This window comes from Musca autumnalis, unplaced genomic scaffold (assembly GCF_047663935.1).
Source record: "Musca autumnalis isolate F117 unplaced genomic scaffold, ASM4766393v1 scaffold_4, whole genome shotgun sequence".
NCBI lineage: Eukaryota > Metazoa > Arthropoda > Insecta > Diptera > Muscidae > Musca > Musca autumnalis.
The window spans coordinates 159,594,007-159,620,972 of NW_027411977.1; the positions used below are offsets into that span (position 1 = coordinate 159,594,007).

At 34.6% G+C, this 26,966-nt stretch overlaps 1 protein-coding gene across 1 annotated transcript; it reads left to right on the forward strand.

The window, feature by feature from the left end:
- Positions 1-18,599: 18,599 nt before the first annotated feature.
- On the forward strand, positions 18,600-19,433 carry Spase22-23 (Signal peptidase complex subunit Spase22-23). Its single transcript, XM_073979892.1, has 3 exons — positions 18,600-18,835; positions 18,897-19,163; positions 19,229-19,433. The coding sequence occupies exons 1-3, from the start codon at positions 18,693-18,695 to the stop codon at positions 19,356-19,358; spliced, it is 540 nt and encodes a 179-aa protein (XP_073835993.1). The 5' UTR covers positions 18,600-18,692; the 3' UTR covers positions 19,359-19,433.
- Positions 19,434-26,966: the final 7,533 nt, after the last annotated feature.

A 26,966-nucleotide genomic window follows, 5' to 3' on the forward strand; every position in this document is an offset into this window, starting at 1 on the left:
ATCCGATGTTCATTCGTAAGTTTTGCTAAAAAAATCACCAATTTTATTTTGCCACGCGAACACACATTTTTTGTCCTTGTTTTCAATTTTAAGATATATGCTCTGTTCCAGAACTTGCAAGAAGCTACTAATTTTTACTACGATAGCATTTTTTCCTTTATGTTATCGGAAAAAATAGTAAAAATTAGTAGATTCTTGCAGTTCTGGAATAGACCAATAGTGTTACAGCAGAAGTTTTTTGTTGGAACAATTCAGCGATATATCTACCTATATGATTGCATAATGTCAAAAACAGTACAAAATGTCAACCCTGCTTTTGACAGATTAGGCCATAAAAAGAAAAAAATCGTAATCAGCTGTTAGCTGTGGCCTAACTTTACTTTATTCTACCATGGCTAGTGTGAACGCAAAAACTAAAAGTGGTATGGACTTTGACAAACATGTCGAATGTCGGATGTCGAATGGATTAAAGACACAAAACCTTTCTTAAATAATACTAGCCACCACAATCCTTGTCATTCATATGATGAAATATATGCTCCAATCAAGGTTTGTTTAATACCAGTTGGTCATAATAAATGGTGAGAATGCAATTCATAATCATTAATTAAACTGAATAATCTAATACTACGTTAACACTTGCGAAAGGGGATTTCAACTGTCAATTCCTTTGATTATACGTTAAACGAAATCTAATGTATTTCAAATGAGTTTTCATTTCACGTTTACACAAAGGAATTGACAGTGTAAATCCACTCGATTTCATAAATGTAAACGTGCTATAAGTGAGAAACCCTTTTAATTGCCTTTCTTTTTTCTACAGCACTCTTCTACCTATTGGATGCGGATATTCAGGCACATCTACGCCCTTCCAATGCACCAAACGTCTACAACTAATACGCATTCATGCTTACAATTAAAAGATCAACTTGCAGCTTGTTCTCAAATATTATGACAAACGTAAGCCAACAAAACAACAGTAAACAGGATTTTTTGGCAAAAGCAACTGACTCGCAAAAGTTATAGTTTGGAATTTTAAACAATGTTTATGAAAACTGAGGATTATATCAGTTTAAGTCCCAATTTACATTAGGCGAGTTTACTTGCGGCAATTGTCTGTTTGAGGGAAAGAGAGGTGAGGTATATGGTAACCCTTTGCCTCTCAACACCCTCTCTCACCCACAAACTGACAATTGCCGCAAGTAAACTCGCCCAATGTAAATTGGGACTAACCAGTAACCAGAAAATGTGTTTGGTATGTCAATGTTTACGTTTTTAGGAACGATGAATTTGTGGCTGATACAATTTTAGTTTTTTGTATTTTTTCAGATTTATAATTACGTGGTGTCAATTCATATGGTTGAAAAGACATGTTGAGACTAAATGGTGGTTTTCTTCGATTTGCTTAATTGCCGTTACAAGGTTGCTTCTGAAATTGCAGATGGTACACGTACAAATCTTAACTCCCAATTTGTAACACAACTACGGTGAAACTTCAATCAAACGGTGAACAACAGCAATGACATATAAGATTATTTTAATTTGAGGAAGTATGTCATTAATGTATTGTTTAAAATTTTGTTTAATAAATTTATATTTTACTTCATAATTTGAATAAGTAAATTGAAAAATGTTATTCTTAATGCTAAGGGTTAAAGTGCAGACTATTGGTGCTCTTACCCCACATAAAAATGCATATATACAATTACATATTTTTTTTGAAACTTAAGTGACCACAAATAAAGGAAATAAGCATCACATTTTATGTTGTTATTGTATTTTTTAATGTGGATATTTTGAGGAAAGCCGTACAGTAGTGTATTTCTAATAAATCTACCTTTTGATAAATTTAAAATTTCATCATCATACCTGAAATTGGGCGGGGCCGTTATATGGGGGATATAACAGAAGGTGGACCAATTTAGCCCATCTTCAAACTTGACCTGCCTGCAAACAAAAGACGCATCTTTCCGAAATTTTTGTGGATGCTAGAGTGATTACCACAGACGGACAACCATGCATAGATCGATTCAAAATTTTATACTGATCAATAATAAATATACTATATAGGTTTGCAAATGATTATTTCAATGCGTTACAAACGCATAAACAAACTTAATATACCCTCCATACTATGGTGAAGGGTATAAAAAGGAAACGAGAGAGACTCATAGTTCCTTTTAGGCATAAACATAGAATCACCTTATGCGTCGATTTATGCATGTCCGTACGTCAGTTCGTAACGCGTAGGTCATATTTATTTTCCGATTCAGCTAAAATTGGAGAATAAAAATTTAGCCATTGTAAGAACGGCATCGCTTTTGGTGAAAATCGGTTCAGATTTGGATATAGCTCCCATATATAATACCAACCGATTTCACGTATTTGGTTCAACAAAGACCCTATATATATATAAATTAGATAACGGTCGGTATTTACACATATCTCCAATTTTTGCAAATCACCTATAAAAATTTTATGTATCCATAGTGGTTTAGGTTACAATATAGTCGCCCGCCTTTTGCTTTCTCTCCTGGTTTTTAGATGCAGTTAAATAAAAGATAGCGGTCTTATAGAACATTAACATTACTGTTGAGATATCTTGCAAAAATACCAATAGGTATATCATTTTGATTTATTACTCCATAGAGATCATCACGTTTAAACTATGATTCATACTATTTTTATGTGAAAAGAATGGACAGTATATGGAAGTTTATATATTGATACAGTTAAGAAAAATGTTGCTCTATAATTTGGCTCTGAATACGTCGAGCAACAGACAGAAGCGGTTGACCCTCAGGAATGTATTCTCGTTCTCTTATTATTGGTTCATTTTCATAGTAATGATCTACCGTGGGCTCCCGGTATTGGCATTTCATGTTGTGCAAGACCGTACATGCATTTACAATTCTTCCAGCGAATGCAGGATCATATTGTAATACACGATGACGAGAAAGGCATCTCCATGTATTCTTCATGACACCAAATGCCCTTTCAATACAATTTCGAGTTTTACACAAAGCTTCATTGTATGCAAATCTCGGGGTTCCAGGTATTTCATTTGGTAGAGGAATCATTAGCCAAGGTTCAAGCGGGTATCCCATGTCACCTGAAATTAGTGTATGGGGTGTATAAAAGAGTAGTGTTAATGTACCATTATAATACCTATTAAAAAAGTCCTGCGTTCGCCATTATTAAAAGACCTTTCTAACAGAATTCGAACTGGACTAGAACCCCATATATATGAATCGTGCCTTGAACCTCCATATTGGGCATTGACATTTAAAATGCTTAGATTTCGATCACAAATCTGAAAGGGAAACATATCTTTACATTTAATTTTCATATCGTATATACCTATATGTAAGTACTTACCATCTGAACGTTCAATGAGTGGTAACCGTGATGGTTTATATATGCACCCTCATTTCTCTTAGGGGCTAGTATTGCAACATGCGTGCAGTCAATAGCACCAATGCATCCTTCGAAAGGGTAGGAACTGTTCCGAAATTTATCTTTCATTATGTTTCGTTCATATGTGTTTTTTGGAAACATAACCCACTGCCTCAAAAGGAGTTCATTGATGCTATCAGCTACTTTGTGTAAAGATCGGCTGACTGACGATTGGCTAAGAGAAATGCCCCAATGTTCGCCGATAGGCCTTTGGAAACTTCCCGTAGCAAAAAAACGAATTGACGACGTCACCTAAACGATACAATTAATTCAAAAGTGATTTAACCTAATGTACAAATTATCCATTTAAGATCCCCATTTCATCACATTGGCCTTTTGGTCAATGCATAATAATAACACAACGTTGTTATTGATTTCTGAATTACTTTATTATTAGTACGAGCTAACCGCTCCCATTAAAGGTATAAATGTAATTGAACTAAAACTAAAAGTATAGCTAGCCACCACCAAATTGTATAATAAGCATATTGTGGCAATTTGGGCATTGACACAAAGTCAGCACCTTATTGCCCTACTTAATATTCTTATTGTCGCAATCAGGGCGTTAACAGCTATGTCAGCACCTTATTGCAACTATTCAAATTTATTAATAATATTAATTTATATTTTTAACTACATATTTAATAGCATATTTGTTTCCTGATAACTGCTCTCCCTTTAAAAAGTGGGTGTCCCAGCCACGACATAGCTTTCAACAACTCGTTGAATTTTCTTAGAAGCACGTCTTGTCTTAAGATATTGGCAAAGGATGATAGCGCCACTAAAAGATAGACTTGCTGTCATTGCAACGGCAAACAACATTTTTGGGGAGCCATCTGATGCAACGTCATCCCTAAGTTCCTTTATGATTTTCAGGTTTTGCTCATTCATTCGGTGCAACATCGGCAGGCTTAAAACATCATTATGGCCAATGATGTCCAGTATTACACCCTCGTCCACGATGGTTATAGGTCTTAAGTGACTTGGTTGTGTGTGGCATTGGGCAGAACCTCCTGAATGAATTGCACGCGCACAGGTATCGCTTTTCATTACTCTACAGAATGTTGCTTGGTTGACCTTTGCACAATTGTTGACAGCTATGACCCCATCGTCGCATTCTGCAACTGTATTTTCTTCCAACTGCAATATGGTGTCGTTATGGTTTACAGGAAATATTATGACCGCTTGGCAGCTGGACTCTACTCTAGGATATTCGGATTTCGTGAAAGCGAGTGGATCCAGGAGTGTGGGTGAAAACATGTCTTATGGTGACACTATCGGTACTTAGTAGTGCGCATGATGGAATAATAATATCTGAAAACTTAAACAAACATTTTGATATTTTGAAGAATTTTCGGCCAAAGTTGGGTTGTTGTTGTGCTCTTTATGTAACCTGGTAAATATATCTTGACCATTATTTAGTCGCGCGTTTAGATCGTCGTCGCTCGATCATCGTGGTTGCTGTTTGTTTGGTGATTTATTATTCAATCCGATCGCAGGTGAGCTACATATATTATAAATAATACATGCACTACATAACTTATTCTAAATGGTTATTATAAATTCACATTAATTAATAATTTTACATTAACTAATAATTTTAATTAAATTGCAAAATTATAAACCTTTCAATAAATAGACTTCAATTTATTATTCCCTAAATTTGGGGAGTTTTTAACGTTATATTTAGCTAGTGTGACAATAATCTTAAAATTCAGAATTTGAGCGAAACTGTGCAATTTTGGTCACTATTATTACTTATATCCAAGATTTGCCTATGAGTTGGTTGCATTTGCCTTTCCGTCCCATTTCGCTATTGATTTTTTAACCGGCATATAAAAAAGAAATTGATCTCTTGAATTATCTTTGTGGACCTAACGGCAATGCTATTGTAATATTGATTTATTAAACAGAAACAAAAATACAGCTTGGACAATGCAATAAAAGGAAAGAAAGCAAATAAATCTATCGCAAATTGACCTTTCGGGCCACTCCCCTTCTAAAAAATCGTCGAAAAATTGTTCGAATTATTATTAAGATACTAGTCATGGAGTATTTATATAAGTAAAAACTCAGATTGCTGACCTGTGCTGTAATATAAGTGTCCATTTCAAAACGAAATTTTGTGCTTTTATTTCTATTTTCGATGAGGTTAAAATACCATTAAAATCATTTCCCACGGAGGATGAATTCACTCATATCCATGATAGAGTTTTCAGAGAATGCGGCAATCAGTTCTAAGGGTTTTAGCTATGGCTAAAGTAATGTCCAAGATTGTCTAAACATTATTATGCCCTTTTTTCTCACAGGCAAAATTTAAAAGCTTTTGTGTATTCATTACAATAACAAACATGTCGATCTACTGAACATCTTTAGTGACCGATTTTTCTCTAAAATTCATGTACATCCGATTTAGGAAATACCTAGTCTGTCAAGTTAAGGTAGCGGTGAGCGAAATTGCGATATGTAAATCATATTTTAAACATAAATGTAATCCAAATTAATAAATTTAATTAATAAAAAGTTGACACCAACTTTAAAGTTGCCTAATGCTCATGAAATAAGGTAAAGTTTGCAATAGACTCAACTCAGAACAAACAATACCTAAGTGGATACAATGCGAAAACCTTGTTAATATGTGCGGTATTTTGTTGAATTTGAAAAAATAAAGCCCTAATATGCATATGTACGTGTGAATTTTGATTTGCAAAACAAGGGTTTGAAAAGCGTCAATTAATTCTTAGCGATTTCGAGTATTTTGAAAGAGTTATATTTTCTGCGAGTTATTAGTGAAATGACATAGAAACGTTAAAAATGAAAATTATATTTAATCAAATGTTACATTTTTTAATTAAAATATTTTATTGACACTTCCTTTGTTTTGTTTACAAATGCCTATAGTTTAAATTCTACCTTCTACCTTCGCAGCTCTGAGAGGTTTCTTGTAGAAGATATCTGATGGTAATATGTGTTTTGTTTTAATGATACTAGAAATTGCTCTATTAATAGACCAACATTTGCCTTGGATCGTTTGTTTGCATTTGATTTACTATTATTCTGCCAATCTTAATGATGGACTAAGCAATTGGACAAATTGCGTATATTTATTGTAGTAAAGAAATTAGGGTAAATTTTGAATTTTGGTGGAGGTTCGTTTCTTAATTCAACTTGAATTTAATCCAGAGAAGGATTTAAGAAATTTCTAATTAATGGTAAAGTGAGATCTTTGCTAATAAATTCATTTAATAAAATTCAATTATGTTAAAAACAAATTTTTAACAGATCAAGAGTGTCCTTTAATCAAACTTCTAAGATCGTTAAACATTTTTTCTTCCATAAAACAATGTCCGAAGAAAGGAAAATTAAAAAGAACAAAAATTTAGAGAAAAAATCTGAGTGCACCAATGATTTTTTTACTTTGGCTAAGAAAGAACAATTTCTTTCTTAAAGTGCGGAAAATCATGTAATCATTTGAATAAAAAATTGGAAAATAAATAAGTTATTCTCAACTAAGAGGTAGTATTGAGTTTCTAAAGATTAATATGCCAATGTTAGGTAGAAGCTAGAGTTAGGACAGATAGTAATATAATTGCTAGGACGAATCATGGAATCATGGCTTAAATAGAACGGTTTGCTAAAGCTGTCGTCAGTTTGCAATTTTTTCTTCGGTTGTCTTATAAAACTTCAACCTGTCTGCTGAATAATATGCTAAAAATGGGATTGTATGATATTTTAAATCGTTTTTAGAAAATTTGTATGGATAAATAAACACTTAATCATATCTGTAATCCAATTTTGTGGAAAAACCTTGGAACTTATTAATTTTTCGCATTTTTCTAAAATACTCATAAAAAATCTTATAAAGGAGCTCACTTGATGCTTTGCTTGTATTTACTACTTTCGAAATTTTAAGAAACGAAGACTCTAATAGATTACTAAGGGCAAAATATGAGATTAATGAATATTACTAATAATGCGAAATATTAAATATTTTTTAAGAAAACAAACTTAAAAATCAACTAAATTGGATTAAATACAAATAAGATTAAATAAGATAAAAGATTGCAAAAAAATTTAATAAAATGAGCAATAAGTATGAAATATGGATAGTAGGCTTTTTTGCCTTTGTCAAACACCCTATTTTGCCTGTGTGTATTACATCTGCTTAACGGGTTTTTATTGTTTATTAGCAAACGATGTAGTACTTTATATCGACTCTTCTTTTCTAAGAGCAAACCATGTGTTATAATTTTGTGTGAATTCTTTCTTACAAAATTTTTATTAATATATTTAACCCTCTTGTCATTTTTATCAGACTGTGTTACTTCTTTTGGCTGAAGTATTTCATTTTTTTTATTTTAAATTCACTTTTAAATTGACTTAATCTGATTTTGATATAGTCATGAAGATACATTTTATTATAATTTCTAAAATCTTTCTTGTAATCCATAATGGAAACTTCATTTATTTCATTTAAATTTTCAATTAACTTGTCGCTACTGTTATTTTCTTTTTGTTTGTCCTCCAAAAATAGGGGATATCTAAGTCCTTTATTTTTAAATTGAGATTTAACTTTAATAGGTATAATTTTATTATCAGACTTTAAGCAGACCAAAGACTTTTCGATTATTGCCTCGTTTGAGGTCAACAGTTCTTTCGGTTTATTTATATCCAATTGTTTATAAGTGCTCGACACTTTTTGTAACGTGTGATTAATTATCGGAGCTAAAGTGTTTAAGGTTATAGCCTCGTTAGAGGTCGAATATACCTTAGATTTCTTCAGGTCCGATTTCTTAAAGTTATTCCGTATTTTATTACGGCTTTTTGATTGTTCAATTATCTGAACTGAATTTGAATTATTTGTATTTATTGGAACTAAACTGTTTAAGGTTACTGCCTCGTTAGGGGTCAGTAATTCCTTGGGTTTATTTAGTTCAAAATTTTTTAATTGTTTCCTTTAATTTATTAGGGAATTCTATTTGTTCATCGGGTGTCCCGTAACCAATTTTAACTGAAGAGTTGACCATTTTCGCTTCGTTAGAATTCGAACATTTTTCCGAAAAAACATTCATGTTTTTACATGAAGAACTATCGTCAATTTTCCGTCTATCCTCTTCCGTACCTAAGGAGTATCTATTGGCATAAATGTGGTCAAATCTTGATGTTATATCGTCAAATTGAAGTTGGAATTGTTTCTCTAATCGCTCCGTTCGTTCGCGGACGGCATTTTTCACCGCCGCTTCTATCACCTTCTGTAGCTCGATTATATCCATGTCTATTATGGACGAGCACTTCAGGATGAAACTTTCACGAAGGAAAAATTTAGCCGAAAAAACTATTTTTAGTTACATGTTACGATATCACTTACACTGAATTATTAAATTCTTGTCACATTTTCTAAAACACATTTCCACATTATTTTTTTAATTCTTTTTTTTTTCTCAAAAAGTGCATAAAATTTTGAAGTCTATGTTTTATCAAAAAGTCTACTTACATGTCTTTATTTTTGATTAATTTAATATTTACAAATATAAACTAAATCTCCAGTTGCTTGTTGATCCAAATGTAGATGATGGTGTTGTTATAGTTGGGCGTGGATGATCTTACTTTGTTGGGCGCCAATTATCCATTTAAGATCCCCATTTCATCACATTGGCCTTTTGGTCAATGCATAATAATAACACAACGTTGTTATTGATTTCTGAATTACTTTATTATTAGTACGAGCTAACCGCTCCCATTAAAGGTATAAATGTAATTGAACTAAAACTAAAAGTATAGCTAGCCACCACCAAATTGTATAATAAGCATATTGTGGCAATTTGGGCATTGACACAAAGTCAGCACCTTATTGCCCTACTTAATATTCTTATTGTCGCAATCAGGGCGTTAACAGCTATGTCAGCACCTTATTGCAACTATTCAAATTTATTAATAATATTAATTTATATTTTTAACTACATATTTAATAGCATATTTGTTTCCTGATAACTTACACACTTACCATTTTTTCAGGGTTTATCCCAGTAATTCTTTGGGATTCCAAACGACTCCCTATTGCATCCACTATTGAATATATGGTATTCTTTTTTAACCTATATAATACCCGAAACTCTCTGTCGCTTAATTCGAATGGATCTTCCATTTGCCTTAGAATTTTTCTTTCCTTTGTTCGAAAATTGATTTCAGCTTGATTTTCTAATTCCATTGCGACATATTCAAAAGCCATTTTCGTTTTTAATTCTTCCAATGTTGAATTAAATTGTAATTGTTTTGTTCTTTTTAATATGACAACACATACATAAATAAGTTTGTTGGTAGACATAGCGACTACTTTTTTTTGGTCGTTAACTTAGCAATGTTTTTCGGTATTTAACGATAGGACTTAGCTACAAAAATCGGTAAAATGTAGGTACAGAATAACATTTAACGACGATTCACGGTACTTATCAAATTTTGTTGTTAATTTTGTCGTTAAGTAGTTAGAGAATCCCACTGTAGCTGTTATCGATAATCGTCGGTAAAATGAATATGCTTATAATTTCGATAATTAACGAAATTTTTCGGTAAGTTAACGATGAATAAAAAGTAGTCGCTAGCTTCTACCGACACAAACAGTGATGCCAACTTTGCTTTATGTTTTTAGTCTTAATTTTACCGATTTTTGTCGGTAACAGCAAAAATGTGTTACAGAATCCCACTACAGGTCATGTAAGTTGCAAATAGGGTAATGTAGAGCAACAATCGATTTTTCGACATTTCGATTATGGTCTAAAATTAAAAATGCGATTTTTCGGTCTTGTGATTATTTCAGTTGTCTTAAAACTCGATTTTCGACTTTTTCATAACCGTAGAAAATCGATTATAATCGATTATTCGTCGATTATCGAGTTTTATTTGAAACTGTAAAACCGCCAAGTCAACAATCTATAACGAGGTACACACGCTCAGTTTTGACTGTCGATTTTTCGGAAATGTCAAACCGTTCAGCAACCCAAAATATTTTGTGGTTGCCTGATGACTGACAAAAATTAGCGGCCACACTAGCAAGCAACCGATTATTTGAGCAAAATTGACAGTCAAAACTGATCGTGTGTACATTAGAGTTGCGTCGTTCATGAACGAACCGGCTCAAAGGAACGATTCCGTGAAAAGAACGAACGGATCCGTATCCAGCTCATTCTTTTATTTCGTTCATTTAGATCCCCGATGGACGAGTCATTGCTGCTTACAAAAGCATTGGTTTTGTAGTCAAACTCTAAACAAACGCTGCCTTGGCGCAAGCAGCACAAATTTCCACTCAAAACAAACAATGATTCAGAGAGTTACTCTCGCTCAGTAACTCACCTCATTCAGTAGCACATCTCTCTGTCATATCTTTCTTTTGCATCAATCGTTCATCTGGTTCTTTCATATCAAAACCACCACCACTGCGTTCAGAAACAAAACCACCCCCATTAGCACACAATGTGTCATTCGTGAACGAACATTTTCAAAAGAACGATTCGGTGAAAAGAACGACGGAGTCATATGCAGCAGAGAACGAACGACTTCAAAAGAAAATAATAATAATACAGTCAAATGTATTGTTTGTATTGTTGAACGAAAAAGAGCCAAAGAACGAAGTGAAAGACCCGGATCTTTTTGGTGAACGGAATGAAAAAGATCGATCCGCTCAATGAACGAGATTGCCCAACACTAGTGTACATCGCTATGGGCAAACTCGAAAATCGATCACAAGACAAAGACAAAAGTCGACTACGATTTTTAAATGTTTTGACTGCAAAAAGTCGATTAAACGAAAGTCGACTTACCTATCCTTAAGCTGGGTACACATTGTCAGTTTTGAATGACAGCTTTGTTGTTGCTTGCTAGTGTGGTCGTTCATTTTTGTCATTCATCAGGCAACCACAAAATTGTTCTGTTCCAGAACCTGCAAGAAGCTACTACTTTTTACTACGATAACATTTTTTCCTTTATGTTATCGAAAAAAATAGTAAAAATTAGCAGATTCTTGCAGTACTGGAACAGACCAAATATTTTGGGTTGCTGAACGGTTTGACATTTATCGATATTTCCGAAAAATCGACAGTCAAAACTGACAATGTGTACTGTACTTCAGTCGCAAAACAAGAGAAAATTCTTCAATGTGCGAAAATGTTTAAATTTTTCATACGATTTATTTACAATAACATTCATTTTTGTCATTCATCATGCAACCACAAAAAATTTTGTGGTTGTTGGACAGTCAGGTGTTGGTTGTATGATGGTATGATAGTGTGAACCAAAAGGGGAGTACACACTATCATTCAAAACTGACAGTCAACGTACTTTTAGGACAATTTTCCGGCAAATAACAACTTTTATTTAGCTAAAAACGTTTGAAATACAATATATACGGTATTATTTAGAGATTACAGAAGAAATTTGTCAGTTAGTCTTTAATATTCACGAAATAGACCTCGATGACTGTCAGTTTTGTTTGTCAGTGTGTACTATACTAAAAACGTCATTCAAGAAATAAATTTGCAGTGTAATTATCAAATAAAAATGAAGAATTCGTGTGTTTTATTAAATTTCTAGAACTATTATTGGAAACTACTATTGGAATTGGCGATACACGCGGTCATAACAAAAGAAATTTGACGATACAGTGAACGGGATAACAAGGAAAAAAGCAAGTGGGCAAATGGTTCTGTGGATGGCGACAATACAAAAAGGAAAAAAATAAATTTCTGCATTGTGCTGTTAAAAAAATATAAAAATCTCCCGGAGTTTGAATTGTGTGTGCGGTACTAGTAGATGTGGGAATAGCTATACATAAAACCAAATTGTGAAAGTAGTGAATATTATAAAAGGAAAAACGAAATGGTTCTGTGGATGATGCCAAAGTAAAAAGAAACAAACAGATTCGGGTATTGTGCCAATGGACAAATGTGCTCAATATCTTCTAGTGTCTAAATTGAATTTGCAATACTAAAAAAATGTGCTGTATTATTAAATAAATGCTAGTGCTTTTCCAAATTCATTATATGTGTATTTTTAATTTAGTGAGAAGTCATGGGTCGCTGAGTAGAGATTTTCATGGACAACATTCACAAGTAAATAGAAAATACCCATATATTTGTTAATATGCATCATTTTATTGTTTTTTTATTAGTTTGTGGTTGCCAGCGCCCATATTTATTGAGCAAATTTGACTGACGGCTTGGCATCCAACATGAATGATAGTGTGACCACTCCGTAAAACCCCACAAAACTGAAGCAATCGATATTTTCGAAAAATCGTCAGTCAAAACTGACAATGTGTACGGCACTTAAGTTTACATTTACGGAATCCACCCGATTTCAACTGTCAATTCCATTGATTAAACGTGAAACGAAATCCAATGGATTTCAGATGAGTTTTCATTTGACGTATACGCAAAGGAATTGACAGTTGAAATCGAGTGGATTTCGTAAATGTAAACCATGGTACAATAACTTAGTCCCGGTCCACACTAGGGTGAATTTCATTAAAAAATTTGATGAAATTAGGCGTTCTTAATTCGGATTCCCCACTACAGCAATTTTATGATTTTACACTAGTATCAAAGTCGATCTAGAGACGCACAATTTCATGCAATTTTTTTAATGAAATAACTCTAGTGTGGACCGGGACTTAGGTAGATGCCTCAGCCCAGCTGATCGAATCTAAAACGTCAAAAAAACTAGGAATTCGCCATGGTACAATTACATAGGTAGATGCCTCAGCCCAGCTGATCGAATCTAAAACGTTAAAAAACTAGGAGTTCGCCATAAAAATTCAAAACAAAAACCATATTCGGTAAGTAAGAGATAGCATGTGTTAACTTTATAGACAAACAAAAGCGATAAAAAGAGACAACAACAGACCATTTGGCGAAAATTTTGACAGTTCACATTACAAAAAAATTTGCTTTGTTGTAGCAATTCGCCGATGCATCTACCTACCAAGCATTACACCACCTTAATATTTCATCATTTGGTCTGTTCCAGTACTGCAAGAATCTACTAATTTTTTCGATAACATAAAGGAAAAAATGTTATCGTAGTAAAAATTTGTAGCTTCTTTCAGGTTCTGGAACACAGCAGTGGTTGTCACCTTACTTAAGGGGTGTTTACACCATCTATCAATGTCATATGAGCTGTCACTTCTTTTATCCATTCGACATTCTCTATGTTTGTCAAAATTGGCGTCATACATACAACATTCGATCTGTGCGTTCACACCTGCAAATGTTATTTTCATATGACATAACCTAAAAATATAAATAACAGCTGTCATTGTTTGTATTTATTGTTTAGTTGAACATTTGGCCAAATTTTAATTTTGGCTGAAGAAAAATGATTTTAACAACCGCTGATAAAGAAATAGCTGTGAAGTCTGGAATAAAAAAAAAAGAAAATAAATTTAAAATCTTTATGCAGTCATAATTGGCTTCTTCGAAAACAAAATAATAAAAACCATTTATTAACTTTACTGAATATCTACCCAGCAAACCAAATGTCGGATGTCCGACACGTCTGAACAATTTCGGAAGCAACGTCGTTCAGATTTCGTCCCGATTTCGAAACGATTTTTCGGAACGGAAATAGTTCAGATTTTGTACCGATTTCGTTCAGATTTCGGAACGAATGTCGGAAAGAAATTTCCTTTCCGAATTTCCCAAGGATTTTCTTCAGATTTCGTTACGAAATCGGATCAAAATCGATACGGTGTCGCTCCGACATTTCGTTCCGAAATTATGTCAACCACTTCATACAACTTTCGTTAAGATATCGTTACGATTTCGGATCAGACATCGGACGTATCGTCCGAATTTTGTTCCCATTTCGTTAAGGTGTCGGTACGATTGGTTTGCTGGGTAAATCTATGTACCTTTTCATTTTTTTCATCCACTTTTTGCTTAAAAGATTTTGTTTTTCAATCTTTCTTTGCGTCGACTACGAAAACAGCTGATAAATTTGTGTTTACATACGCGAATGACCAATTAAATAGAGCGTTCCCTAATAGCTATATTACATTACGTGCATTTCATGTGTATGTTTTGAATTTGTTTGTCGTCGTGTAATTCTTTGTGTGTGCGAAAAATGACATTTTACATATGATTTATAATTTTTGCTATTACACCAGTATATGTTTTTTTGGGTGAACTAACCTATAAATGTAAACAAATCCTGTATCAAATCGTTTTATTTAAAAGATCATTTAGACTACGCTGGATTTAGAAATTATCTGGCTTTATTTGACATATGTTGTATGAAAATGACAACTTAAATCCACTGGATTTGCTAAATCCAGCATAGTCTAAATCTGGCATAAGTTTCTTTAAGAAATTTTTTCTTTCAGCAAATGTTGCAAATTTCTGCTTTCACCAAAACAAACAAATCAGCTGTTTTCTACAAATACAAATATAGGAAGGGCTCTAAAACGAAAAAGTTACACATGGGTTCACACATCATTTTGATAAATTAAATTTTTTATATAGATCACACTATTTGTACAACAAGTAGATGTAAAACAAGTAGGAAAAGCCGTAAGTTCGGTCGGGCCGAACTTTTTATACCCTCCACCACAAATTTCAGCCATTTCGGTGGATTAATGTGGCCACAACCTTCAAAATACCGAAAATCGGAAGGTACCGTTCTATGGGGGCTATATGATGGCGTGGACCTATACCTAAAAATGTATGGGGGAAAGTTTTATACCCCCAACGAAGACTGAAATTTGGTATTTCAGCCATCTCGGTGTGATAATGAGGCCAAAACCTTCAACATACCGAAAATCGGGAGATATCGTCCTATGGGGGCTTTATAAAAACGTGGACCTATATAAACACTTTACGATGGAAATGTTTCTTAGCCTCTGGAAACACAAAATACAAAGTTACAACCGATTCTGTTGTCAAATGGGACTAATACATTCAAAATATATTAAAATGAAGCGTACTTTATATGTGGCGTTATATGGGGGATATACCTCTATGGCCTCTGGAGACACAAAATACCAATTTACAACCAATTCGGTGGTAAAATGGGACAAATATCTTAAAAATTCCTTAAAACGACGACGGGTCACGCGTCATTTTGTATGGGGCTACACGAAAGCGTGGACCTACATAGCCCGCTTTCAATACCAAAAGTCCTACGTACATATAATAGATTTTCCCAAAATTTCATCCACCTACGTCAATCCGTTCGGACGCTAGAGTGATTTCCACAGACGGACAGACAGACGGACGGACATGGCTATATCGATGTAGAATTGCACGCTGATCAAGAATATATATAGTTTGTGGGGTCTACAAGGATTGTTTCGAGTAGTTACAAACGTAGTGACAAACTTAATATACCCCCATCCTATGGTGGAGGGTATAAAAATGCAAAACATACACATGAAATACACGTAATGTAATATAGCTATAAATGAAAAATTTACATATGAGTTGCCACATCATTTTGATAGAAGAAAATTTTCATAGTGGTCACACTATGAGTTGATTTAATTTTGTATGGTAAATCAGGGTGGATTTGGGTGGATTAAGCACTTAAATCGAGATAATGCCCTTAATCATCGTATAAGGGTATAGTCTAAACGGGCTATATGTGTACAACACTCACAAGTTGCAAATTTGACATCTCATATGACATTGATAGATAGTGTAAGCAGCCCTTTAATACAGCAGACTAAATTTAACGAATGGAACGTTTTTTTTTCTTGGTTCACGTTTACTAGGCGTTTTCACAAGACAGACTGTCTGCAAATACAACTCTGATTTACTAAGAGGTTGTTTGCACTATCTATCAATATTTGGTCTGTTCCTTTACTTTTGAAAATGGTAAAACCGGCAAAAGTAGTAAAAGTTGTAAACTGCTCACATATGAATTGTATGGTGTCAGAAGTAAAGGAACGCTTTTCGAGTGGCAAAACTTGAAGATTCTTGCACGTAAAGGAACAGAGCTATTGTATGACACGAAACATGGTAGAATAAAGTAAAGGTAGGCCACAGCTAACAGCTGATTACATTTTTTTCTTTTTATGGCCTAATCTGTCAAAATCAGGGTTAACATTTTGTACTGTTTTTGGCATTATGCAATCATAAAGGTAGATGCGTCGCTGAATTGTTCCAGCAAAAAATTCTACTGTAACGCTATATCTTAAAATTGAAAACAAGGACAAAAAATGTGTATAACTACGGGAATGTAAAAATTACTATTTTTGTAAAAATTCTGCTGACATTTATCTGAAAATCGGATGCCAGCAATCACGATGTCAGATTAGCCAAACTTGTCAAGTAGAAAATAAGTGAATGACATTTTTTCACTGTCATAAGTTTGGGAAGAACTTTTGCTATTTTTGGAACACTTTTCCAACAAGAATATTCTGGAGCCTAGCTAAAGAAACGTTTTTACTTTATATGACACTTTTAACATATAGAAAGTGAAACTCTAAGTTCCATATGTTTTTGTAATACGGGATAGCTACGCAGATACATTACCATTATTATTGTACCATGCCATTTGACGTTTTAAGCCATGGATGCAGGGCATGGTACAATTATTACAGGTAAAAGCAAGTGTTGTTGTACAACAATCGATACAAAAACCACATGGAAATTTGTTGTTGTACGTAATACTAGTGTCAACTTCATTTTTGAAAATTTTAAACAAAAATATAAAATGTCAATATGATTTTAAGTCTCATAAATATTGGTTTAATGAAATACAAATATATGTAAATTTAATAAATGAATTAAAAACCATTTAATCTAACATCATAACATAATTCCGCGTGTTACTTTTCTTCAAAATAATTCATGGTTAATTTCAGATGGGGCACATTGAATCACAATTTTCAATTCACCAAATCCAAACATACATATATGCGAAGAAAATATGAACTCCACGATGCAGAATGAAATTTATCAACATTAATGAATAAACACTGCTAGAAACAAATCAAGAAAGCCGATGGTGATGCAGTACGGAAGAAAACTACTGCTGTAATAGGAATGCAGCCGATGTTGCCAAGATAAGCAAACATCTCTATTTCTGACTCCCTTATACGGCATAAACAAATGAAACATCTCAATTCGATATATAAAATATATTATGTTCTATGAATGTACATATGTTTCAAATAAAATCGGTGTGTTTGGACATTATCCCCAATAATTGTTGGCTGAAGTTCTTAGATGCAAAATGGGTTCACTATTTTCATCCTACAGGTGTAACGAAAGGACAGTTTCAAAGTGCCTTATAGCAAATTCAGATTTACGAAATCTGAACGTGTTCAGAACGTGTAAGATCTGTTTAATCCATCGCTTGACGTTTTGTGTAGCTAAAAACAACAACCACATAGGACTGGTTTCGGGATGCCAACCACAGCAACACTTGAGACGAAACTGCTGTTCTGATAACTCTTCTTTAGCAAGAGGAGCCTACTAGGGATATTTTAAACAAATCTGCTTCGTCATAACCAAAAAACACGACTGAGGTTCCATAATAGAAGATTAACCATACTCTGTAATAATCTTATTCTGTATAATTCACAGTTCATCCAATATATTGAGATTTCATTCATAATCTTTTCCATCAGATCCTTGTCTGCAATGAGATATTTTTAAGTGCATAAATACCTACTTGATCCTAAATAAATATAGCACTGACCTGTATCCGCCAATGCCTGACACACCATTTTAAACGGCCTTTTGTTCACTTACACCATCCTTACAGATTCCTAAACTATTCGAAAGTTGCATCCTGTGGATCTATTTATTCGAAGTTCGCACGTACATTTTACTCGTGAAGTCTATAACTTCAAAAATATGTGTTTAATGTTTGTTTATCAGAAAGTAAAAAAATATAAATACTAATTAACGAAAAGAACAACTTCGTAAACTTCATATTGTATTTGACACTAATATTACGGGTGAACCTAATCAGCTGGGACTTGCTTTTACCTGCTTTATTGTACCATGGATGCAGGGTGGCATTTTTCTACTTTATTGTACCTACCTCTACTTTATTGTACCATGGTAGTCACCTTACTTAATACAGCAGACAAATTTTAAAGAATGGAACGTTTTTGTGTCTTTGTTTGTATAGTAGATTTACCATTTTTTTTAATTCGTTCCATTTATTGTTGACGTTCAATAATTAAAATCCTACGTGTCATATATTAAGTTTTAAAAGTAATAAATTTCTGAATCAGGATGCATACAGTATTGACAAGAGGGAATGCTACCGTGGCTTATACACTTTCGGTGTTAGCGTGTTTAACATTTTGTTGTTTTATATCGACTGTCTTCTTGGATTACAGAGTTCAATCAAATATAAGTACAGGGAAAGTTTTAGTGTAAGTATAAGTAATGTAACTTTTTTATAATTTGTACTTCATTTGAATGTGCGATACGCAGGAAAAATGTGCCAGACTACGGAGCATCAAGGGAGAAACATGATTTGGGTTACATTACGTTTGATTTAGAAACAAATCTTACTAGCCTTTTTAACTGGAATGTGAAACAATTGTTCCTATTCCTCACTGCTGAATATAAAACCACAGACAATGTTCTCAATCAGGTAGTATTGTGGGACAAAATAATTCGGCGTGGAGATAATGCGGTATTGGATTTCAAAAACTTAAATACTAAGTATTACTTCTGGGACGATGGAAACGGTTTAAGGTTGGTACACGTAGATATTGCATTTAATAGTTGTTTTTTTTTTAATTAAATATATATTCTTGCAGGAACAATGCTAATGTTACACTTTACTTGTCATGGAATATAATACCAAATGCTGGCCTTCTCCCCACAATAATGTCGCTAAATTCGCACACAATCAAATTTCCATCTGAATATGCCTCAGCATTGATATGAAACAAAAATATTACTTTTTAAACAATAATGGTGTTTTTCTTTCAATAAAACTTAATTAACAAATTTCAAGAAAAACTATTGTCTGGCCTTACGCTTAGAAAATCCACAGGACAATATGTTCAATTTCGGAAAACTAACACTTCGCTCCCAACAGGATATTTGGCCCGTCGCACTGTGGTCGAAACCACTGATCTAGCGGCGCAAAATTATGACTTGCAAACGAATTGAGATATGCTACTGAAATTTTACGCAAACTCAGCTAGTGTCGGGGTAATAATGGACCAAATATGAACAATATCGGCTAATGTTTTGGTATGGCCCCATATAACAGTACCTTCCGATTTTTGGTATTTTGAGGATTTAAGCCACATTTTTCGCATCAAATTAGCTATAATTTGGTACTTAGGGTACTTAGTAGAACTCCTACTTGCAAAAATTTCTCAAGATAGGTCCATATTTTGATTTATCTCCCATACAAATACACAGCTAAATTTGTATTAATTTCAAGGAAAATTCCATTATTAAAAGATTTGCAAAGCCTGAATGTGGTTATTCCGTATCCAGAGAGGCCAATTAAATTCCCCAAAAAATAATCGAACCCAAGTTCGGCGAAGTTTACAAGATGCACTCTATGGAACAAGCGCGTACAACCCATAAAAACACTATACAAATTGAATTTTTTAAAAATTTATTGCTATATAACTATGTAACTCCTGACCCCAAAATATTTTTTTATAATTTAAATCACACCCTTTATTATCAATTGAAAATAAATGTTGTTGAGTTTTAATACGAATTTATTTACATTTACACAAATATGAAGTTAGGTTTTTATCAATTTTTTTTTAAATCTTATGCAGCAAAATTTCTTGTACATATTTGATAGTGAATATCTGAGTGAATATGTACAACAACAAAAATGAAAAAACAAAATTTTTGTCAGCAAAGTATCTGAAATCGAAACAATGGAACATATTTCGCAATTTCATAGTTTGTCTTTTTTTTCGCGCCGCTACACACTGGTCGAAATCACTGATCTAGCGGCGCGAAAGTAAAAAAATCGAACTATAAAATTGCGAAATATTTTCCATTGTATCGATTACAGACACTTTGCAGACAAAGATTTTGTTTTTTTTCATTTTTGTTGTTGTAAATATTCACTCAGTTATTCACTATCAAATACAAGAGTTTTTGTTGCATCAGATTTTAAAAAATTGTTGCAAAAAAATTAGCTTCATATTTGTTTAAATGTTAAATAAATTCGTAATGAAAATGGGCAAGATATAATTTTAATTAATAGCAGAGGGTGTGATTTAAATTATAAGAATTAGTTTGGGGTCTGGAGGTACTTAGTTATATAGCAATAAATTTTCAAAAAATTCAATTTTTTAGTGTTTTTATGGGTTGTACGCGCTTGTTCCATAGAGTGCATCTTGTAAACTTGGCCGAACTTAGGTCCGATTATTTTTTGGGGAATGAAATTGGACTCTCTAGATACTGAATAACAAAATTCGGGCTGCAAATATTTGCAAATATTTTTAATGACTGCACTTTTAAAATAAGGGATTTTGCATGAAATTCACACAAATTTAGCTGTGCATTTTTATGGGAGCTAAATCAAAATATTGACCTATCTTGAGAAATGTTTGTAAGGAGGAGTTCTACCCCTGGAGACCCTATAATACCATATTATAGCTAAATATGTTATTAAATATGGGATAACAAGTAAAAATTCAACGTATCGGGGGTACCATAAAAGGGGCTACATCGAAACATAAATCCGTATTGAAAATGTTTTGCAAGAAGATTTTATACGCAGTGAGAACACGGAATGCAAAATTACAGCCAAGTTGAATTAAAAATGTGGCGATGATATTCAAAATACCTTAAACTGGGAGGTACGGTTACATGGAGGCTATATGAAAACGTGGACCTATGTTCATAAGTTTTGGTGGAAATATTTTGTGACCACTAGGAACCCTAAGTACCAAATTACAGCTAATTTGCTACGAAATTGTGGCTTAAATCCGCAAAATACCGAAAATCGGAAGGTACCGTTATATGGACCAAAACAGCCGATATTGTTCATATTTGGCCCATTATTACCCACAGGAACAAGCTGAGTTTGTGCAAAATTTCAGTGACGTATCTTTATTCGTTTGCAAGTTATGAATTTCGCGCCGCTAGATCATTGCTTTCGACCACCGTGCGCTAGATCGATCAGTGGTTTCGACCAGTGTTCTTTATGGGCTTTATACAATTCATTATTATTTTTTTATTTATTTTTTATTTCTTTTTCTTCGGGCCCATTGTCAATGCGAGTTATTCATTGATGATTTTAAATTTATCAACAGATATCTGTAACCATGGTTTAAGTCCATATTTACATTAGGCAATTTTCTTGCGGCAATTGTCGGTTCGATGGAGAGAGAGGTGAGCTATATGGAAACCCTTTGCCTCTCGACACCCTCCCTCAGCTACAAACTGACAATTGCCTAATATAAATATGGACTAATACCAAGGTATGCATCATACATACATAATAGTCTCTGCAGGCCTATTCTGTAATTTTTAACAACCCTGCCAGTATATGGGAGTGAGTTTCTCACTTCCCCTATCAGAAAGCAAGTAGTGTGGTGGACGTGGTTAATTTCTTCCCGAACGGTTAGACTTCATCGATTAGAATGCGAGATCACGGGTGTGGGTTTCTATCGCCTGGGAGTGACTGCTTTGGTAATGTGGGATAGAAAATATTGTTTAAATTTCTTTTGTATTTGTAACAACAATTAATCTTAATAAATCAAACATATTTAGTTGTGGTATATGATTACTTCGGGTAATCATCCAACGCCATAGAGTATACCATTTGTAAAGACATTACCATGTCATGGCAACAATAACAAAATATTGTTTGTTTACATTATCTTGAAAATTTGTGCATATTAAATATTTTCTTAATTTTGGGAAAAAATCCTAATAAAAATCGGAAACAGTGTACAAAAAAAGAAACAGACATCGCAGCCCATTTGGGTATATTGAAATTCTGTGGAAATACGCTTAAATAACTGCAGAAGTGAAAAGTTCTGACATTGATATTTTGTATAGTTGTATATTGCAGAGGTAAATGATAAATTAAGAAAAATAACATTTTATTGCCAGCAGTGTTCATGGTACCATACTGAGGTCGTTAACAAAATCTGCCAATTGATGCTCCGTAACAATCATCAACCATATGCTGTCAACGAGCAAGCCTGTCAGAAATTTGTTAACCCAACTGTCTGTGAAAAAATGATGGACAGCTGGGAGACAAACGACAAATGTATGTATGTGTTAGTAAATCAGAGTTGTATTTGAAGACAAAAAAAGAATCATTTGGAGGCTTTTGTTTATTGCCAGAAATTTAAGCCGATTGCTGAGACTGACTATTTTCAATGAGCGAGAAGTTCGGTATAAATGTATCTCCCAGCACAGATTTAGGTTTAACAATTTTCCATCATACATGGTGAAATCAAGAATAAATGAATCTATTAATACAAATTTACTTGGTTTAGTGTCCTTGAATAATACGGCGTTTAGATTATAGTTTTTTGCAGGGTTAACCTTCTTTATGAGGATTTATTTGAAGTATACACAATGGAAATGACATTTGAAACCCAGACCCACTGGGCTAACCCGGTTATATGTAAACGGCCTATAAGCCCAAAGATTTTATTTAAGGTTTTGTTGGTTAGGAGTTTCGATATCGCAAACACGTTTAGGATTTTGAGTTATGGGTGTCACAGGATTGTCTAGTTTTGAGGCCTTGGTGGTGACTGGGTGATAAATTCAAAGAAATTATCCTGTCTTTTGCATTTCGCATCCGCCATGCTGTTGTCTTTCACAGACAATTTGTTCAACAATTCCTCTTCTGCTATTTTCGTTGGTTGGGGTGGAGCAAGCATGAATTTTGTAATTGTTTCATTTTTATCTTCCTCAAATATAATGAGCTGTGGAGGAGCCATTAACATTTTAGAAATTGTTTCAGTTGTATCTTCTCAAAATTTAATTGATAGGGGTGGTGCCATCAGCATTTTAGGAATGGTTTCGGTTTTATCTTCCTGGAATTTGACTGGATGCTGTGATGCCAGTAACATTTTAGACATGGTTTCAGTTTTATCCTCTTCAAAACGAATTGCTTTTACGACATAACCAGCTTCAGTGTCTTCCCGTTCCTACAAACGAGAAAAATATACAACATTCTGTTTTTTACTATTTCTATTCATGATATATTCGAATATGGAAAAGTTTAATGGACCCATAACGCGACCGGCTTTAACCGCTAATGGTTTTTGTCTTGCAACTCCGGGTGTGGTCAAAGTTGCCGCTGATATTTTTTGTTGGCCAGATTGCGTTCTTTATTCTGTGGCGGAGTCTTCAAAAATAGTGAATTCTAATCCACCACGAGCACCACCGCCAGCGACTTCACTGTATTTGAAGAACCTCTATTGTATATTCTTTGAGAGTGTAAAGTGTATTGTTACGGAATTAGATTTAACTAATCTCCGTGTAGACGTTGTTTTATTCCCCAGTACGATTTGTACCAAATAAAACAGGGTTAGTTTTAGATTACGTTTCTACAATGCTTTATTTACTTTATTACACTTATTCGGAACCGACTTTAATTACTAAGCACGCAGCAAGTCTCTAGTTAGCACGCAGCTATTCTTTAACCGATCTGTTCAGTTCAACGCTTAAAACACAACTCACTCGTCATTGCCAGTTCCCCTGTATTTATACCCCAAAGTCTCCCTGTTCTAGAGTCCTCTAGAACACATATGGCAACACCTCGAATCTGTGCAGCGAACACACAGACGCACATTCGCACTAAGCGAACAACCATACTCACATACATACATGGGGGGAATACAATTGGACGACAAGCACAGTAATGACGTAACTACAACAACAAACAGATGCAAGAAATAAAGAAGTGACAAACTAAACAATAATTACATGACTATGGCAAAACAAAATAAAAGCACATTAATGAAAGGTAAAGTAACATCTAGAATAATGAAGAGAGTTCTACATGGTAGTTGTTGTTGCTTAAATAAAGTAACTGCGTAATAAAAACTTTACGTTACAATTCAAAATTTTAAATTAACGGAAATTAAACTAAACTAACTTAAACCTATCAGTTACATTCGTAACATTGCCTCCCGCTTAAGCCTGTTCGTCCCGAATAGGCACAGTTCCCTCTCTGTGGTATGGGCATTGGTACCACTGCCTCCCGCTTAAGCCTGTTCCTCTTGACTAGACGCAGTTCTCGTTCTGTAGTGGTGGCAACTGATTTAGATGTACCCTCTACTGCGTCAGCTTTGGACTCTTGCTCTTCTGGACGACGTTGCTTTCTCTCCAGGAATCGCGACGCTATACCTTCTTTCTTCGTGGTCACCTTCCTAAGTGCCACCTGGTCTTCCTCGGACTTGTCCTTCCTTGCTGTACGGACGTTTTTCGATGGACCTTTCCTCGACGTACATCTTCGCTTTTTCCTCCTCATTGCGAGATTTTTCCACTTTCCTACATGAAGTCTACACCAAGTCTAAAATCGAAATTTACCGATTTCCTACCCATACTTAGCCTTTGGTAGGCCTTTCCATGCACAGTTGTAGTCTCGCCTGTGGCCGTCCGCAACTTAACTCCATTTAACGGCAATACCTTCCTTTTTACCAAATCCGGTCTAATAATGGACTTTGTTGCACCGGTGTCCAATGTCAAGGTACGAAATACACCATTGACGAAGCCTTTAACCGTCAAGTTGTGATTCTCCTGCTGGACTATGGCTATAGAGATAGTGGGACCATCGTTTTCATCCTCTGCCAGCGGCGCCTCGTGATTGACCGAATTCATTTTATTTGATTCACCTGATGTCTCTCTTTCCAGATTCTTGGCCACCGGTTGGTCGTCGCTGTTTGAAGGCGGTGAGGTGGATCTGAGCCTTGGTCGTTGCAATATGCATTCTCGTGCAATGTGTCCAGCTTTACGACAGTTGTAGCAAGTCTTTCTCGTTTTACCAGCCCCTCGTTTCACATGCATTAGGGCATCCTTTAGCGGATCGACAACGGTCTGGGAATTGTTGTCCTCAACTTGCAGCCTCCTCACGTTGTAAGCTTTAGGTTTCACCAGCATCCTCGCGGTTTCTTGGGCCAGGGCAAATGACACGGTTTCTGCAAATGTTCCTATCGGTGCCGCATACGTCGCAAATTTTATCTCTGGATCACGTATACCACTTGCAAATGTCTCAATCTTTATGCGGTCCACCAATGGATGTGTCTCTCCTGGATATGCCAACTGCGCCAACCGCTCTATATCAGCCGCAAAGTCTTGTAAGGTCTCATTTGGCTTCTGGACTCTTCCCCTCAGTTCCATTCGGTAGATCTCTTGCTTGTGTTCACTACCGTACTTACGTTCAATAGCAGCCATTATATCTCCATAGTTGTTCCTAGAAGCGGCGGGAATACTCTGTAATACGTCAGCAGCATCACCCTTCAATGCCATAAGGAGTGATACCGCCTTGTCGTTGTCGTTCCAAGAATCTCTAGCAGCCAATGTCTCGAACTGTAATTTGAACACATTTAAAGATGTAGAGCCGTCGAACACTGGAGGCTTAATTTTTAACGCGTTATGGATAGCTCTCACTGGACCGCCTTTAATTTCCAGTTCCGACATTTTCTTTTCTATGCCCAGAATCTTCTCATCTTGAGCCAGAAATTTCTCGTCAACAGACAAAATCTTTTTATCCAACTCTTTAATTTGTACCTCCATGTTTTCTACTCTCTTTTCAACCACCATCGTGATGTTTTCGAGTTTCTCGTTAATTGTTCTAGAATTTACCTCTAATTTATCTTCCATGTCCTTAGCGATTTTTCTAGAGTTCTCTTCTAACTTTTCCTCCAATTTTCTGGAATATTCTTCACTCTGTCTGGAATTTTCTTCAACCATTCTGCAATTTTCTGCTTTCATTTCCATCATAAGTCTAGAAGTTTCTTCATTCTTTCTAGACATCTCTTCTAACATTTTACTGGAATTTTCTTCCATTTTAGCATCTAATTTCTCCATCATTTTGGAATTTTCTTCACTTTTCTTATTCATTTCCTGCATAATCATAGCCAGCATTGATTTCAAATCGTCACCCCTGGCAGCTACCGATGAAACTTCCTCAACAGTGGATTCGCCCTTTGCCGGTAACTCGACTTCCTCCTTACCGTCGAACTCATATTCATCGATGTTCATTCCACGGCGCTCGAACTCTTCCAGCAAGCGTTTTTGTAGTTCGGCCTTGTTGCCAGTAGAACACAACTCCAACTTACTTAGCTCCTTCTTCAAGTCTTCTACTCGTAGATCCTTAAACTTCATTGTAGGATGATCGTAATCTCACTTCCTGACACCAATTGTTACGGAATTAGATTTAACTAATCTCCGTGTAGACGTTGTTTTATTCCCCAGTACGATTTGTACCAAATAAAACAGGGTTCGTTTTAGATTACGTTTCTACAATGCTTTATTTACTTTATTACACTTATTCGGAACCGACTTTAATTACCAAGCACGCAGCAAGTCTCTAGTTAG